At 42.4% G+C, this 15978-nt stretch overlaps 1 protein-coding gene across 5 annotated transcripts in view; it reads left to right on the top strand.

The window, feature by feature from the left end:
* Positions 1 to 13677, top strand: part of CCAR1 (cell division cycle and apoptosis regulator 1) — a 32815-nt gene extending 19138 nt beyond the window's left edge. For 3 of the 5 annotated variants that reach the window (XM_071563939.1, XM_071563943.1, XM_071563941.1), the window contains 12 exons: positions 485 to 568; positions 1198 to 1383; positions 2801 to 2992; positions 4025 to 4258; positions 4599 to 4710; positions 4963 to 5004; positions 6358 to 6440; positions 6840 to 6986; positions 7383 to 7503; positions 8173 to 8358; positions 9043 to 9248; positions 9741 to 13677. In XM_071563939.1, the coding sequence (XP_071420040.1) occupies positions 485 to 568; positions 1198 to 1383; positions 2801 to 2992; positions 4025 to 4258; positions 4599 to 4710; positions 4963 to 5004; positions 6358 to 6440; positions 6840 to 6986; positions 7383 to 7503; positions 8173 to 8358; positions 9043 to 9248; positions 9741 to 9800 (1653 nt within the window). In that variant the 3' untranslated portion in view covers positions 9801 to 13677. The remainder of the gene's footprint in view (positions 1 to 484; positions 569 to 1197; positions 1384 to 2800; positions 2993 to 4024; positions 4259 to 4598; positions 4711 to 4962; positions 5005 to 6357; positions 6441 to 6839; positions 6987 to 7382; positions 7504 to 8172; positions 8359 to 9042; positions 9249 to 9740) is intronic. The other 2 variants (XM_071563938.1, XM_071563942.1) reach the window with 2 other exon arrangements.
* The last annotated feature ends 2301 nt before the right edge of the window (positions 13678 to 15978 follow it).

Here is a 15978-nt window from a genome sequence, read left to right on the forward strand (position 1 = left end):
TTTAAACATTTTGCCATTTTCTAAAATTTCTAAATTCTCTCTTGTGGCCAGTCCTGATTGTGATATTTGAAACTGAACAAACACTAGTCTGAAACATCTGAATTTCAGGCCTTGTGGCTGATGAGCATCTTGGAATAAGGGAAGGTCTGACTGAACAAAGAGTAATTTGGGGCCTTTAAAATCTGGGGGGAGATCACACACTGTATGGTTACTGGAAACCAGCAGTGTCTGTGTAACCCCAACATTCTTTGTGGTGTTGCTTTCACCCTTTTGTGTTCCACAGATCTGGCTTGTATTGGCTGAGTGGCACTGTGATCATTTATGAAGTGGTAGAATGTGTGTGTGAACTTGTCGAAATAATAACTTTAGGAGAAGACTGTCTGAAACAGTTGTGACCTTGCACAGATCAGCAACAGAATTTAAAAAAAATAACTGAGATGCTTTCAAGCTTTCTGAATGATAATTTCTAAATTTTATTTGTCAGGATGAAGAGGAAAAAGATGATGGGGAAGCCAAGGAGATCTCTACGCCTACGCACTGGTCTAAACTGGATCCCAAAACAATGAAGGTAACAAACACTTCTGAAAGTTTGATTCTTTTAAGACATGACCTGAAATACAGCTGTGGGCTCACTTAACTGAGCAAAACCCCTTCAGGGTTTTTTTCTCTTTGCTGATTTTATGGGTATTAGATGTGTTATTATAGCAAGCAAGAATTGCTCCTGATTTTAATAAGTGAATGCAGCAAAGGGAATCTGTTCTCAGCTTTGTACAGGATATCACATATGATACCTTAACTGGAAAATTCAAGTTCTCCAGTAATCTCTCAGATTACTACTTGTATTAAAAAATGTGGGATCTAAAATACTTTAATGTTAGTTTAAAAATGTACTAGTTTTACAACTATGTATGTCAAGACATCATAAAAAGTTTCCTCAAAAGGAATAAAAATACTGAACTATTTTACTGTAGTAAAATCCTTTGCCTGCCTCTGAGAAAAGTCCCTCAGAGAGTTCTTTGAGAAGAACATATCTTTAAATGTAATATATTTTTTGCATCAGTAAATTGTTAGTGTTTTTCAGCACATATTTTAAAAAATGCAGTTGACTTTTCAGTGCTGCTTATTTCACTTTCTCTGCTAATCAAATGCTTTGTAATGTCACTGCTTGGTAGCACTTACAGAGCTTTTACTTCCCAGGTAAATGACCTTCGCAAAGAGTTAGAGAGTCGAACCCTGAGCCCTAAAGGACTGAAATCTCAGCTGATCGCTCGACTGACAAAGCAGCTCAAAGTAGAGGAACAAAAAGAAGAGCAAAAGGAGCTAGAGAAGTCTGAGAAAGAAGAGGAAGAAGAGGAGGACAGGAAATCTGAAGATGACAAAGAGGTTAGGATTTGGACATACTTGGTTTAAGTCTTCTTAAGTACACATACAATATTATATTAAAAATGTATAAATAAGTTTAAAAAGTACAGGAATTTGTGTGTGTTGAATCCACTCAGTTGTGCTGGGATTTTGTAGTTCCTGGATAACTGCACTGGGAACTCTTGCTGTAACTTGAGTTGTTGAATTGGAAAGAAATCTTGGCCAGTTTGAATTTCTTTGTGTCAGCCAAGTCAGCTGAAATGTGCAACTGCACGTAGGGTGTGTGAATTAATGTTAGACCTTAAATGTATGGAAAAATAAATCCCAGAATCCTGAGAAAAACTGCTCAAGAACAAGTGAACCAACTTAGCAAGACCTCAACTTCTTTAAGCTACATGAAAAGCAGCTGCTTAGTTGTACTGGCTTCTGTGGCTCAAACATTCCAGCTTCTTCACGTGGCTGGTAGTTTGCTTGGCTTTGCTTTCCCGTATTTTGAAGCTTTAATTTTTGCTTTTGGACAAGCTTGCTGTGCATGGAAGTGTCTCAGTTTGCCAGCTGCAGTATGACTTGGTCTGTTTTGCTGTTCCACAAGGATAAACCAGATCTATGCAAGGCCAAAGCTCAACCATAGAAAAGGGGCAGAAATGTCTGCAGATGGTATTGCACATTAGTTCCCTTTAAACTGCCTCTTTGTATGTTACCTGCTACCCAGTCTGGGCTGATGGGGAATGTTGTATCGCTGTAAACCTTGTTGAGGGAGCAAAGGCCACATGTGGGCTAATTCTGTCAGCTCCATGGCTTGGATGGGCTTCAGCCAGCTTGGGGTTTCTTGCCACAGCTTGCTCTGAGACTGGAGGGGAGCTTTGATCATGCTGTCTTTTTTAAAAGCACAGGCTCTGCTGTAATTGTTTTCTGTGCTCAGGAGACTTCACTGTTTCTCTCTTGGCAATCAGTAAGCTGGTGGCATTTTACCTTTTGCAACCTTCTGTTTCCTTTGCATCAGTTGTACCTGTAGAGATTGTATTTCCTGTAATCCAGAGCTGGGCAAACTGGTAACTGTTAAAGCTGTGTTGGGTGTCCTGGGAGATGTGGCATGGGAAGCCTTTCTCTTCCTTTGCAGGGAATCAGCAGCTCACTGTGCTGTACAGCTCCATGTCTCAGCAGCTTAGGCTTTCCTCTGCTTTCCTCCAAACATGAAGCCCTGAAAACTAATGTCCAGACTGAGGCTTGAGCTGTGGAATATGAATCATAGAATGGATTGGGTTGGAAAAGACCTCCGAGATCATCAAGTCCAACCCTTGGTCCAACTCCAGTCCCTTTACCAGATCATGGCACTCAGTGCCACGGCCAAGCTCAGTTGAAAAACCTCCAGGGATGGGGAATCCACCCCCTCTCTGTGTTGTGTTTTGCTCAGTGTTGTGTTGTTGCCCCTTTCCAGGAAGAGGAAAGGAAGCGTCAGGAAGAGCTGGAGCGGCAGCGGCGGGAGCGACGCTACGTCCTGCCCGATGAGCCGGCCATCATCGTGCACCCCAACTGGGCGGCCAAGAGCGGCAAGTTTGACTGCAGCATCATGTCCCTCAGCGTCCTCCTGGACTACAGGCTAGAGGACAACAAGGAACATTCCTTTGAGGTAACTTAGCTGCTTACTGTTGGCCTTTAAATGCAGTGTTTCAGATTCATAGAATCATAGAATCAGTTGGGTTGGAAGAGACCTCTGAGATCATCAAGTCCAACCCTTGGTCCAACTCCAGATTACCAGATCATGGCACTCAGTGCCACGGCCAATCTCACCTTAAAAACCTCCAGGGATGGGGAATCCACCCCTCTCTCTGGGCAGCCCATTCCAATGCCTGAGCACTCTCTCTGCAAAGAATTTTTTTCTGCTCTCCAACTTCAATTTCCCCTGGCAGAGCTTGAGCCCATCGTGCCCCCTTGTCCTATTGCTGAGTGCCTGGGAGAAGAGACCAACCCCCACCTGGCCAGAACTTCCCTTCAGGGAGTTCTAGACAGTGCTGAGGTCACCTCTGAGCCTCCTCTTCTCCAGGCTAAACACCCCCAGCTCCCTCAGCCTCTCTCCAGAGGGCTTGTGCTCCAGTCCCTTCTCCAGGCTCGTTGCTCTTCTCTGGCCCCGCTCCAGCCCCTCAGTCCCTTTCCTGAACTGAGGGGCCCAGAACTGAACACAACACTCAAGGTGTGGCCTCCCCAAGGCAGAGTACAGGGGAAGGGTCACTGCCCTGGGCCTGCTGGCCATGCTATTTTTGGTACAGGCCAGGATCCCATTGGCCTTCTTGGCCACCTGGGCACACTGTTGGCTCATGTTCAGTCTCCTGTCAATCCAAACCCCCAGGTCCCTTTCCATGTACAAGTTCATGATGGCACAGCAAAGGAAAACAGAAGTGAGTTTAGTTTCTTTGTGCAACACACAGTCTTTGGTACATGGTTTACAACAGCAGTGTCATCACTGCAATACACCCAGAAGGAAGGCACAGGTTTTCAGACATGGAATGGGATTTGTAATAAATCTGACAGTACATAAAATTCTGACATGGTAAAAGTTGCTGAAATGGCACCTCACAGCTGTTTTATCATAATGATACACATTTTTAATACATGTTTTAAAACTTTTTGTCAGTTCTCTTTTCATTCTTCTTTTTATGTGCAGGTATCATTGTTTGCAGAACTCTTCAATGAGATGCTTCAGAGAGATTTTGGTGTCAGAATCTACAAAGCACTGATTTCTCTCCCAGAGAGAGAGGACAAAAAAGACAAAAAAAGCAAAAAAGATGACAGAAAAGAAAAAAAAGAAGAAAAAGATGATGAAACAGATGATCCAAAACCTAAGAGAAGAAAATCTGGAGATGATAAAGATAAAAAAGAAGACAAAGATGAAAAGAAGGTGTGCATTTGACTCATATGCTGCTCTGTCCTGTCGGATCAATATTAAACTCTTTCTGTTTGAATCTTGCATTATTGCTTTCAAAAACTCTGCTCTGGTAGTGTTAGTTAATTGATTTGACTTCCTGATCTATTTAAATATATTTCAGCTATACTCAGTAATATAAAAGATTTGGAGGTGTATTATTGGCAGCATTTTAACATCAGCTGTATCCCATAGATTTGTACCTGTGTTCTAAGTGACTAATCAAACAAATGCAAATTCTAAAGGACTGGCAATGAGGTTTTTACTGTGCTCGTTTTTCATGCTGACCAGATACATTTTTTGGAACTTTTGTTAGAGGGAAGAGAAAAGGAAAGATGATTCTAAAGATGAAGAAGAAACTGAAGATGACAATAATCAAGAAGAATACGATCCGATGGAAGCTGAGGATGCTGAAGACGAAGAGGAAGGTATCTTGAACTATGGATTTTGTGACTCATAATTTTCTTGTTATTGTCACTGATTATGTTCTTTGAAGCTGGAGAACACATTGGAAGTAGACAATTTAAAATTGCGTTGCGAGGCTGATTTTCTTTTAGTAATTCTGACACGTTCTGCGTCAGATGTAAGTACCTTTGTGCACAGCATGAACGGTGTGACACAGTTGATGTGAAGGTGCTCTGAGTGAGGCATGCATATAGAAGTGGTTTTATTTTTTTCAGAATGCAGACCACTCGCAACTCCCATTGAAGTCAGTAGGAGATGTGAGTATTCAGCACCTCTGAAAAACCAAGCCACTTTTACGTGCCTAACTTCCTTCTCCTCAGTCCAGGAATGTCACCCTGGCTTTGCTAGGACAGAGTGGAGTGTGGGGTGCTCTTTACGTGATGTTACAAGAAGTTTGGGTGGAGTTGTGTTTGCCTGAAGAAATAGGGGAGGGGTCTGGAGAACTCTCCTGTCTCTCCAGGGAACAGCAGTCGCCCTCCTTCCCTGCCCAAAGGTTCAGAAAGGTGTCAGACATGGTGTGTGTGCACTTCTTGGTGTGTGCTTTTGGGTCACTGCTCTTGGTGGAGAGGTTTTGCTAGAGATGGGTTTGAACTGTGTAGATACTTCAGTCCCAGCGTTTCCAGTTGTATTTTTGGCAGAGTGCTGCACCAGCCTTAAAAAATTGGTGCTCATCTGTGGTCTCCAAAATAACCCCTAATTTGTGTGTGAGAGAGCCCTGGGCTTGTCTGTTCTGTACCAGTGCTGCTGCTTCCCATAGTCTGTCCTTGTGCCATTCCCAGTCAGACTTGCTCAGAAACTCCAACAATCCATGGAGGTGCAGGAGAAGGTGGTTGATTCTCAGGAAGGGGTCAGTAAAATTAGCCCTGAAGTATTGTGATCCCAGGGTTTTTTTCCCAAGTTTTCCTTACAAGAAAGGTGAGCTTAAAGCTGAACTTGGCTGGTGATTCTCTGACCCAAGACTTGCACATAAGGTACAGAGCTGCATGTCATAATCCATCCCAGCAGGCATCGTTAGCCTCTTTCTCTCAGTGCAGTTTTACTGTCCTGTCCACCTTTAAACAAAAAAACTGCCATTTGTCATTCACATCTAATACATGATGTGATCTGTAACTTCTTGGATAATCTAATTCATAGGAACAGTAATATCACACTTTGACATGAGTACAAACACGTGCTTTTAATTACAGAGTTGGGGGGGTTATTATATAAAATATTTGAGAGTAAATAAGACTGAATTTGGAATCACCATAGCTGAGTGCAGGCTCTGCCAAGCCTCATTAGGGAGAATTGAGGTAATTTTCTGCACACCTCTTAAATGGATGGTATGTTGGCAGAACTCACTTTAGCCTAGTTAGCATTTGTTTCAGCTCTTTTGTCCTGTGTGTGAAAGAAACACGAGGAAAACTATAAATGGCTCAGTTACATTACAGTAAGACTAGAGAAAAATGAGAATTTACCAGGGTTCACTTGAATGCTGCCTTTTATTATTTTGCAGGGATTTCAGATGTTTGGGGGTGTATGTGGACTTTTTTAGTGGCTACATGTATTTTGATCTAGTGGTTATGTAATCATTTGCTGTGGGTATGTTGAATTTTCTTTCTGTTTTCCAGACCGGGACGAAGAGGAAATGAACAAACGGGAGGACAAAAGAGAGGGCAATAGGCATTGTAAAGAGAGGGCGTCTAAAGATAAAGTAATGAACACCTTTCTTGTCAACTGCTTAACCTTGTTAGAGATGCCCTAATTACAGCTCAGCTTTAGCTGTATTGTAAGATCTGTTCACTAAATGATTGAGGGAGGAGGGACTTTTCCTGTTGTATAATTAGGTTAATTCCATGACATTTTATTACATACTAGCATGGACAAAAGGAAAGTGTGTCTCCCAGATATTCCTATCCATTGTGCTTATTTATTCTAAATATTTGATAGATTACTGGTCTTAAATAGTTGAGTTATATGTGATCTAAGTAGGTAAATGCTCACAGTATTAATTACTTGACTGAAAGTAATGAGACAATGAACAGAGAAAAAACTTGTTAGTAGATGATGGGGAAATGGTATTTTAACTCCCTAATGATCCCATTTTCTGTAGGAGAAGGAGAAGCCCCAGATGGTGACTGTTAACAGGGATCTCCTGATGGCTTTTGTTTACTTTGACCAAAGTCATTGTGGATACCTTCTGGAGAAGGACATGGAGGAGATCCTGTACACGCTTGGACTGCACCTGTCCCGCGCTCAGGTCTTGTATCGCACGGGAGAGCTCTGCACGTGTTACAGCAGGGTTGTCAGGGGAGGAATGCAGTTCAGCTGCTGAAGGCTTTGCACACACACCTGATCTCTGCTGTTCATGTAACCACCTCATACTTACAATGAAATACAAGTTTCATCTCTTGTAAATGGTCTCAGAGTGACAAGGCAAAGTTTGCAGTTCTCAATGCACCCAAATTCACTGTGTAGCTTTTGTCTCAAAATCCTGTTTCTTTCCCTTGTTTGTTTGCATTATAAGCCCTAGTAGTTAAAGTTTAAAAAGCTGAGCAATTCCTTCAAGTTTTCCAAGTTAAAACATTGTCTTTTAGGTAGTATGATACCTGTGCATTATGTAACACTGTTATTTCTTCCCATGGCTGTGTTGTAGGTCAAGAAGCTGCTTAATAAAGTGGTGCTTCGAGAATCTTGCTTTTACAGAAGATTAACAGATACTTCTAAAGATGAAGAAAACAAAGAAGAGTCTGAAGAGCTACAGGAGGATATGTTAGGTGATATATTTATGTTTTTTATGCCACAACTTCCAGACAATTATTTCTGCATGAATAGTGGGAGTTCTGAGGTACTTGCTTTCTTGCAGAAAATAATTGAGCCAAAAAAGTAAATCTTTGGCATTTCATAAATTGCAGTATCTTTGGTTTCCAAGACACCTTGTTGCATCTCTAGGATAAATCTTAATCACAGAATCCCAGACTATTCTGAGTTGGGAGGGACCCACAAGGATCATCGAGTCCAACTCTTAAGTCAATGGCCCACACAGGGGATTGAATCCATGACCTTGGCATTATTACAACCACGTTTTAACCAACTGAGCTAATCTCAGGTTCAGTCTCCTAGAACAAGAAGGGGGACAGAAGTTAATGTTGTATTTCGATGAGCAGCATTTCTTATTGTCAGTTTTGCAGTGAGGAGGATCAGACTTGTAGAACAGAGCTGAAGTTTTGAAGGCAGATTAGAGAGGCACAGAATGAAACCATGAGAGGATGCTGCTTTTTTGTGGGGGCAGTTGGGGCAAGGGGGAAGGAGGGAAACGTGAGGGGGAGACCAGCAGACCTCGTGTATTATTCTTTGAGCAATTTACTCTAGGGAGTGTGTTAAGGTGGTCACTGGAGGTGCAGGAACGCTGTGTGGTTGTTGCTGACAGACACTGCTCCCCGCAGGGAACCGGCTGCTGCTGCCGTCGCCCGCGGTGAAGCCGGAGGGCAAAGGCGCCGAGGAGAACGTGGGGCTGATCGTGTACAACGGCGCCATGGTGGACGTGGGCAGCCTCCTGCAGAAGCTGGAGAAGAGCGAGAGGGTGCGCGCCGAGATCGAGCAGAAGCTGCAGCTGCTGGAGGAGAAGACAGGTGGGACAGCACTGGGTGGGCAGTGCTTACAGAGATTCTTAAGAGAGAAACAGCTGGAGTGATGTTTGTGATCGAAACTGTAGTTGTTTGCTTGTGATAAACTGTTTGCTATTTCCCAAGCCCTTTTAACTTGCACACCATTGTTGAGTACCATTGTAGTCCTGCTGAAATGCTTTCACCTTCTTTATTAAAAGTCTCCCAAATGCAGTCAGAATTAAATAGTATCAAATCATAGAATGGATTGGGTTGGAAAAGACCTCTGAGATCATCAAGTCCAACCCTTGGTCCAACTCCGGTCCCTTTACCAGATCATGGCACTCAGTGCCACGGCCAAGCTGTTTAAAAACCTCCAGGGATGGGGAATCCACCCCCTCTCTGGGCAGCCCATTCCAATGCCTGAGCACTCTCTCTAGAAAGAATTTTTTTCTCATCTCCAACTTCAATTTCCCCTGGCAGAGCTTGAGCCCATCGTGCCCCCATGTCCTATTGCTGAGTGCCTGGGAGAAGAGACCAACCCCCACCTGGCCAGAACTTCCCTTCAGGGAGTTACAGACAGTGATGCAGTGAAGCTTTTAATGTTCTTTAAAAATTAGTATTGTAGTGTTGGCACATAAATGGGATATTAAAATACAAAAGTACCTGCATTGGGAGTGACTTGACTTTCTTGTTTCTTTCCTTCCTAAGATGAGGATGAAAAAACAATACTACAGCTGGAGAATTCTAACAAAAGTCTGTCTGGGGAGCTCAAAGAAGTAAAAAAGGACCTTGGCCAACTGCAAGAAAATTTGAAGAACTCGGATGATAAAAAATTGCAATTTGAGAGTCAGCTGAATAAGACAATCAAAAATTTAGCTACTGTTATGGATGAAATACAGAGTGTTCTTAAACAGGTTAGAGTTGTTTAATTCCATTTTTTACTGTTGTATGCAAACTTCTGTTGACTAAATGATTGGAACAGAACTTCAAAATAAACAGTTTTACATGAATTCAGGGCAGTAGTGTCCTAGCACATATATGGAAGAAGCTCAGTGTGACACTGGTTTTTTAAAGAAAAAAAATGTTTTTTCATTAATCAGCTTGCAACACGTTGTCCTGACTTAGATGTTTTCAAAAATGCATAATTATTAATGTAAATCTCAAACCATTTTACTATTTTCCTGTCCTTGTCCATCCCCAGCAGCCCAAAATGAGTTTTAAGCAAACCATGTAACACTCCAGAGTATTTCTGCCTTTCAGCTGGTTATAACTAAACCAAGAGGGATACCAGGTCACCCAGTATTTAAAGCTGACAGCAAACAGTGTCTTTGACTCTGCTTTACAGTTCCCATGAGAAATGTCACTTCTATAATTCATATCATGCTCTCCTGGTTTTTCTTTTCAAGGATATTGTGAAGAACGAAGATAAAGATCAGAAATCCAAAGAAAATGGAGCAAACGTATGATGATAAACTGCTGCTGTTGAGAAGAATGGTGTTACATAATGTAATATAAATCATGATACCAGAATGTATGGGAAGTGATGCATGTTTGATTTCAGTAGTATAAATATCTTAGTTCCAAAAGATGTATAAAGTTTTATGAATGTGAGTGTCTGCTCCTGAAGATTGCTTGTAATTCTTAGCATTCAATTTGAGACACTCCTTGAGTGAAAATAATTTTGCATTGCAAAAAGTTTTAGGATGAACTTTGTTATAGTTTTAACCCTAATAAAGTTCATCAACATTAATGAACAGTAGAAAGTATTTAATTACCAAATGTTTTTCATTGAAGTCTAGTGAGATCAAAATTTTCATTATTTATAGACTTGCCATTTTTAGGTTTTTGTCTTTATTTCGGTCTAATTAGTCCTTTTGAATTCAAGTATAAATCACAGAATAGCATGCTGCTTAATTTTACAAGTAAAGATTTTTTTTTAAAAAAGCTTCTTGGATTTTTTTTGTTTTGTTTTCACTTGTCACAACTTTTTTCCCTTCCAAATAGAACTTTGTTCCCCAAAGTTGCTTGTATTAAAGCCTCATTATATGCAGTAGTTCAGATGAGTTAAGAAAGCAATAGAAACCCACCAAAGTACTGGTAGGGTTGTGAGATTTATATGAAAATACATGGGCCTGTTTTAAATGTATGTCATTTGTGTTCATTAAATTGTTCTTCTCTTTGGATTAATAGATACACTCCTTTTTAATTACAAATGCAGTGTTCAGCTGTGTGGTTGGGTCCCAGGCCAGCAGATGTCAGGATAATGCCTTACATGGAGAAAAAGCTGCCAGTGGGAATGGCCTTGGATTAAATCTGGATTTATTTCTTAACCTGACTAATTGTTGCAGCCAGAGAAATGGTGCACAGTGTCAGCACTGCATGTTGTAATTGCAAAGGAGCAGGCACAGCTTGGTCTGGGGACATGGGTAAGATGCCCTTTCTTTGTTTTCACAGATCACAAGACATTGATGCTTAAAACTTAGAGTGACATCGTTGTCAAAGGCAACTTACAGAACGTGTGAAATTTGAACAGTTGTATTTTGGTGCAACTTCCGGGAAAATTAGGGAGTGTGAAAGTTGGAACAGAAGTGTTTTCTTACAGAAATGGTTAATTTTAGCACACCTTTTCTTTTTTAGCCTAGATGTCCTAGGTAACGAAATACCTGTTAGGAGAGTCCAAGTGCCATAATATGTATGAATAACCTACATGGAAGCTCATGTAGCTTTAATGAGATACACATTAAAATGCCTGAATTTATGTTCAAAAGAGTCTAAGCTGGTGCTTTTATCACTTACCTTTCTTGGCTCTTTTGGAGCTAGACAAGTGAAATATCTGTTCATTAAAGTAACATGTATAAGCTCATTCATCTCAGCTGAGTCACTGTGTAATATCTGCACTGTTCACACGTAGGAAATACTATCAAAACACTAATTATTGTATATAAGTACACAGAAAATGCATGCTGTAGGAACTGGGAGGTGACATCTCTGAATGGGGACAAGGATTGAATTTGCCTTGTGAAAAGCATTATCTGTGGTGTACAGATGGTGTTAACAAATTCTTTTGTAACCAGATTATATTTTTCACCTTTGTACAGATTGTTGACAGCATGTTGAATTTTTGACATTGAGCACCATTTATTTAAATGGACTTGAAAGAATTGCGTTTGAAATCCTTTGTTCATGAAGTTTAGTAGCACATGTGAACATACAGGAAAATGAGTCCAGAGTTCAAGAGAAGGTCATTGTAGGCCCACTGAAACATCTGGAATACTTTGCTGGGGTATTTCTACCTTAAACTGCTGAGCTGAAAGCAGTTGTTATATTCTGGTGTTTCAGAAAGGGACCCTGTGAGACAGTTACTGCAGTGATACAGATTTTTACAATATTTAAGGAAAAGGTATTTGTTAAAATGACTGTAATCTTTCTCTATACTGCTTTGATGTAATAGTGTTTCAGATCCTATGTACAGTCTGCATTTATGTTGGAAATGAAGTGGGTGAAGAATAAAGAGAAAAAAAAACCACAAAAGTTCTACAACCTCCACAGAGCTTGACCATTCTCCAGAAGTACAAATGACCTGAGGAAGAACAGGCACCTCCACAGCCTGTGGGAGTTGCTGGACCCAACAGCACAAAGTTCTGTAGATGACCCACACTGATGCTGTGCATTGCCTAAAGCTTCTTGGTAATACTCCCAGAAGTGTAACTAAGTATTAAGAAAATGGAATAGTGTCATTAACGGAGGTTTGGAGAAGCAATCTGTTGTCAGTTTGGATTTACAAACAAAGTTTCTACATTTCCTGTCCACACTGCCCACCTTGTGGTTTTTTGTTATGCTCCAGTTGCCTGTGCAAGGCTGGTAAAAGTGAGCCTGAGCTGAGTCTTACTGAGCATCCTCCTGGTTTGGTCCTTTCAGCCCCTCACAGATGCTCTGCAGGAGGGGGTTAATCTGGCCTGCCTTGCTCTGTGCAGAAAGCCCTCCTGCAGCCGGCCTGCAAACGGAATCTGATCTCTGATTATTTCCCTTCCCTTTTCTGTTTTGTCTAATAAGGGCAATTGAGTGAGTTAAACCTTGCAAAGTGCATGTCTGTGAATGAGGCTGGGAAGAAAGCTCCAAGTGATACTTGTGCCTGCAAACTGACCCAGAATAGAAGAGGCTCCCTTGAGAGGCTCCTTGGCTTTTGCTGGGGCAGTGAATGAAAAGCCACAAGTCTGTAGTTCTGTTGCTGCACAGCAACAGTGGCAAGTAGAGCAGCAGTGAGTTTTTGGCAGGTTTCTGTGGTGGTGAGGGTTGCATGGAGGCAGTGGAGCTGCTGCCAGCAGTGCTGCCTGTTCTGCCACGCTGAACACACCAAGTAATTTTGAGACTCACCCAATCAATGCCTGGTGCCTGGGACTGCTGCTCAGTGGCCTCTGGATTGCAGTGACTTCCCAGCTGTTGCTTTGTCCAGTGTCCTCTGGCTCAGCCTGGGGTGCCCTGAAGTGAACAGTGGAGAAGTTGGAATTCTGTGTATGGGGGTTTCCACAGATCCAGCTTTTACTATTGTTTCAGTATCTAACATAAGGCCTGGTCCTTTGACTTAATTTTTTTTGGTGTTATAACTTTAATGCTTGGAGAGAGAGGAATGGCTTCCAGCCCATCTTTCTGCTGAGTAATGTGCTGTGTGAATACCTGTTTGGACTTGGGTAACACGGTTAACTTTCACTGACAATTGTATCAGAATGTGCACAAAACCTGTTGTTTCTCTTGCTTTTCTGTAATTTTTGTGTACCGGGTGAGGTTCTTACCTTGAATGCATTTGTTCAGTTCAGTTTATATTTAAAAATATAAAAGATAAAATTACTCATTTTGAGTGACTGAGTCTTCCAGCCAGCACCAGATTGCAAATTGTGTAGGTTGCACAGTTACTGCACTTGTGCTGATATTTTCCCGAAAACAGAAGTGGATCGAGTAGAAATCCATCTGGGACTTGGATATTGCTGTGTAGTGTGACAATAAAAATGGCATAAATAACAAATGTTTCTATTCAACTATCAAAACTTCCAGTGTTTTCCCACCAAACTTTTGTTTCTGTTACTGGGTTTCACTGATGTTTTGCACAGAAGCAGTTGCAGTACCAAGTTTCAGTAACAAAATGCATTACTTTCAAGTAAAACCAGCTTCCCTTATTCATTCACCCACTATATAATGTACAGAGTATAAACTTAGAGTTTTGGATCACACCCAGTACCACCTGACATAGTGTGATTTGTACTGTTGTAACTGTTTAGAAACATTGCTTTTGAATTTCCAGGTGACTGATGCCTGAACATTTCTTGAAAACATGTGACACTACACTCATATTCTGCTTTTGATTTCTTGTATCCTGCTGCTTTAAAATCGTTGTCTCTAACAAGTGAATTTTAAGTTGTTTGAGGATTCAGGCCAAGTGCCCTGCAGTGCATGTGAGAACCAGTACCTTTGCAGGGCTGGGTCAGTAATCCTGCAAGCTGTTGTATGTAGCCAAGGATCAGCTCAGCTCTCTTTATTCTTCTCTAAAATGACAGCCAAATAGTGGTGCTGAGTAGATTTGTTTGTTCGTGCTGCAGTTTCTTTTTTTTTTTTGGGTGCAGATTTTGGTAAGCCATTTCCCCAGTGGGGTGAGGTCTGATATTTCTTTTTGAGGAGCAAGTGGTGTGATCTGTGTGGTGCTTCTAAGCCCTTCTTATGCATTCTAAAATGTTCCACCTTGCCAGATACTACAGTACTGTAGTGAACTTGTGGAACAAACATATAATGATAGCCCTGCCCTGCGAGGGGATTCTGGATGTCTGGAGGAACCACCTGAGCTGGATTTCAGCCGAGGTGACAGATCCCCAAAGCCAGCTGTTTGACAGAGTTGATTCCCAGAGTGTTTTCCCTTCAGCCTAGTGAGGGGAAGGAGTGAAAGGATCCTGTTGACTGAGTCGATGTTCACATTGCATCACAAACAAACAGCTGGGGAGAGGGGGAGAATGGAGAAGGATCTGCAAAGAATCCCAGCCTGAACTTCCCCCACTCTGCTTTTCAGCAAATATTTTTCAAGTAGTAAATTTGCTTTATTATTTGCTTGCAACCTTTTTAGTGGTGTAAAAAAGGATTTGAGTGTGTTGGGTTTTTAACCAAAGTACTCTTCAGGTGAGTTAAATACTTAGATTAAGTACATACATTAAAAGTAACTACTCGAACACTCCTGTTACAAGTTGTAAAATCTTGGGGAAGGGTTTCCAAAAACAACTTGAGAGTATTTGTAAATAGTGAAAAGGTTATGTTTGTCCCATATCTCCTTGATGTAAGGCAGCCACACATAATGTGACAAAACAGATGAAAATGCTGCTTACCAGTAATGAACCTGATTTTTCTGCCTTAGTGTCCTTCCTAAAATCAAACTAATAACCTTTTTTTGTGGGGGGGGGGTGGTGGTGTTTTCATTATATATGCTATAGAGAGGAAAATAGATGACCTTTAATACTGGGACATGTGGGTGGCAGCACATCTCTAAATCCTCAGCCTATCCATGGGATCCAGTAAGATGCTTGTGAGGAATGTGCAGTCAGCATTTTCAGTCTTGAGATTTGGGCATGTAATGAGGAACAGCACAAAAGGGGACTTGGAGGGTAATACAATAATGTACAATTGTGATCCATGGACAAAAGCAGAATTTATAGTGGGACCTTTGGGTAGCAATGGCTCAGAATAGGTGGGATTGATAAGAGGTGGCTGTGCAGATGTTCTGAGCAGTGAATTCGTTCTATTACCTACTTCCTGCTTTAAATAAGAGGGAAATTAATCCACTTTAGGTCTTATTTTCAATTAAGATGGTCAGGGGAAAAAAGATTTTTCTAATGCAACAGGCAATATAAGAACCTAAAAAAATTCCCTAAAGAACGCCCTGAATTGGACACAAAATCCATCTGAGCACCAGATTCTAAAGCAAATAGTGCTCTTACCTTGTCTCGGGGATTTTCCCCAGTAAATGAGGGGATGCGCTGCAGCTCTGCAGGTGCCAGCAGGACAGGGCAGGGCTAAAGCACCGGTGTGTCCTGTGCCCGCAGTAAGTGTAATCTGAGACAGGGCAAGAGTCCTGATGCTGAGGGAAGAGGGGAGGGAGGCTTTTCTCCCTGGGAAATCTTAGCGCAAAATAGAGGCAGGTTCCTGCAACCCAGAGTGGGATTTTCTGGGGAGGGAGAGCGCCCCGTCCTGGAGCCCCGGGCAGCAGGGGCAGGAGGGGAGAGCTGAGCACGGCGGCAGCAGCACCGAGCAGCGCTGGAGCCCCCGGTGCCGCTGGATTCACCTGCGTTCACGGGTCTGTCCCCGCCGCTGCCCCCCGAGCGGCCCCGACGGGACCCCCGCCGTGCCGCTCCCAGCGGAGCGGCCCCGCCAGCTGAGGATCCAACCCACCCTCTCAGCACAGGGATCCCCACCCTGTGGCGTTCTGTCCCGGCAGGCAAAATCTGCGGCCGAGCTGGCGGAAAGGCCGGGGCAGGCAGGAAGGGCATCACCGCCACAGCTCCGTCCGGGGACACTGGGGCAGACTGGGCCTGGAGTGAAGCCAGCGGTGCCCTGGTGAGTCACTGCAGTGTACAAAGGGCACTGGGAATTTCGGGACAGCGTGGCAGGAGC

This window comes from Pithys albifrons, chromosome 9 (assembly GCF_047495875.1).
Source record: "Pithys albifrons albifrons isolate INPA30051 chromosome 9, PitAlb_v1, whole genome shotgun sequence".
Classification (NCBI taxonomy): Eukaryota; Metazoa; Chordata; class Aves; order Passeriformes; family Thamnophilidae; genus Pithys; species Pithys albifrons.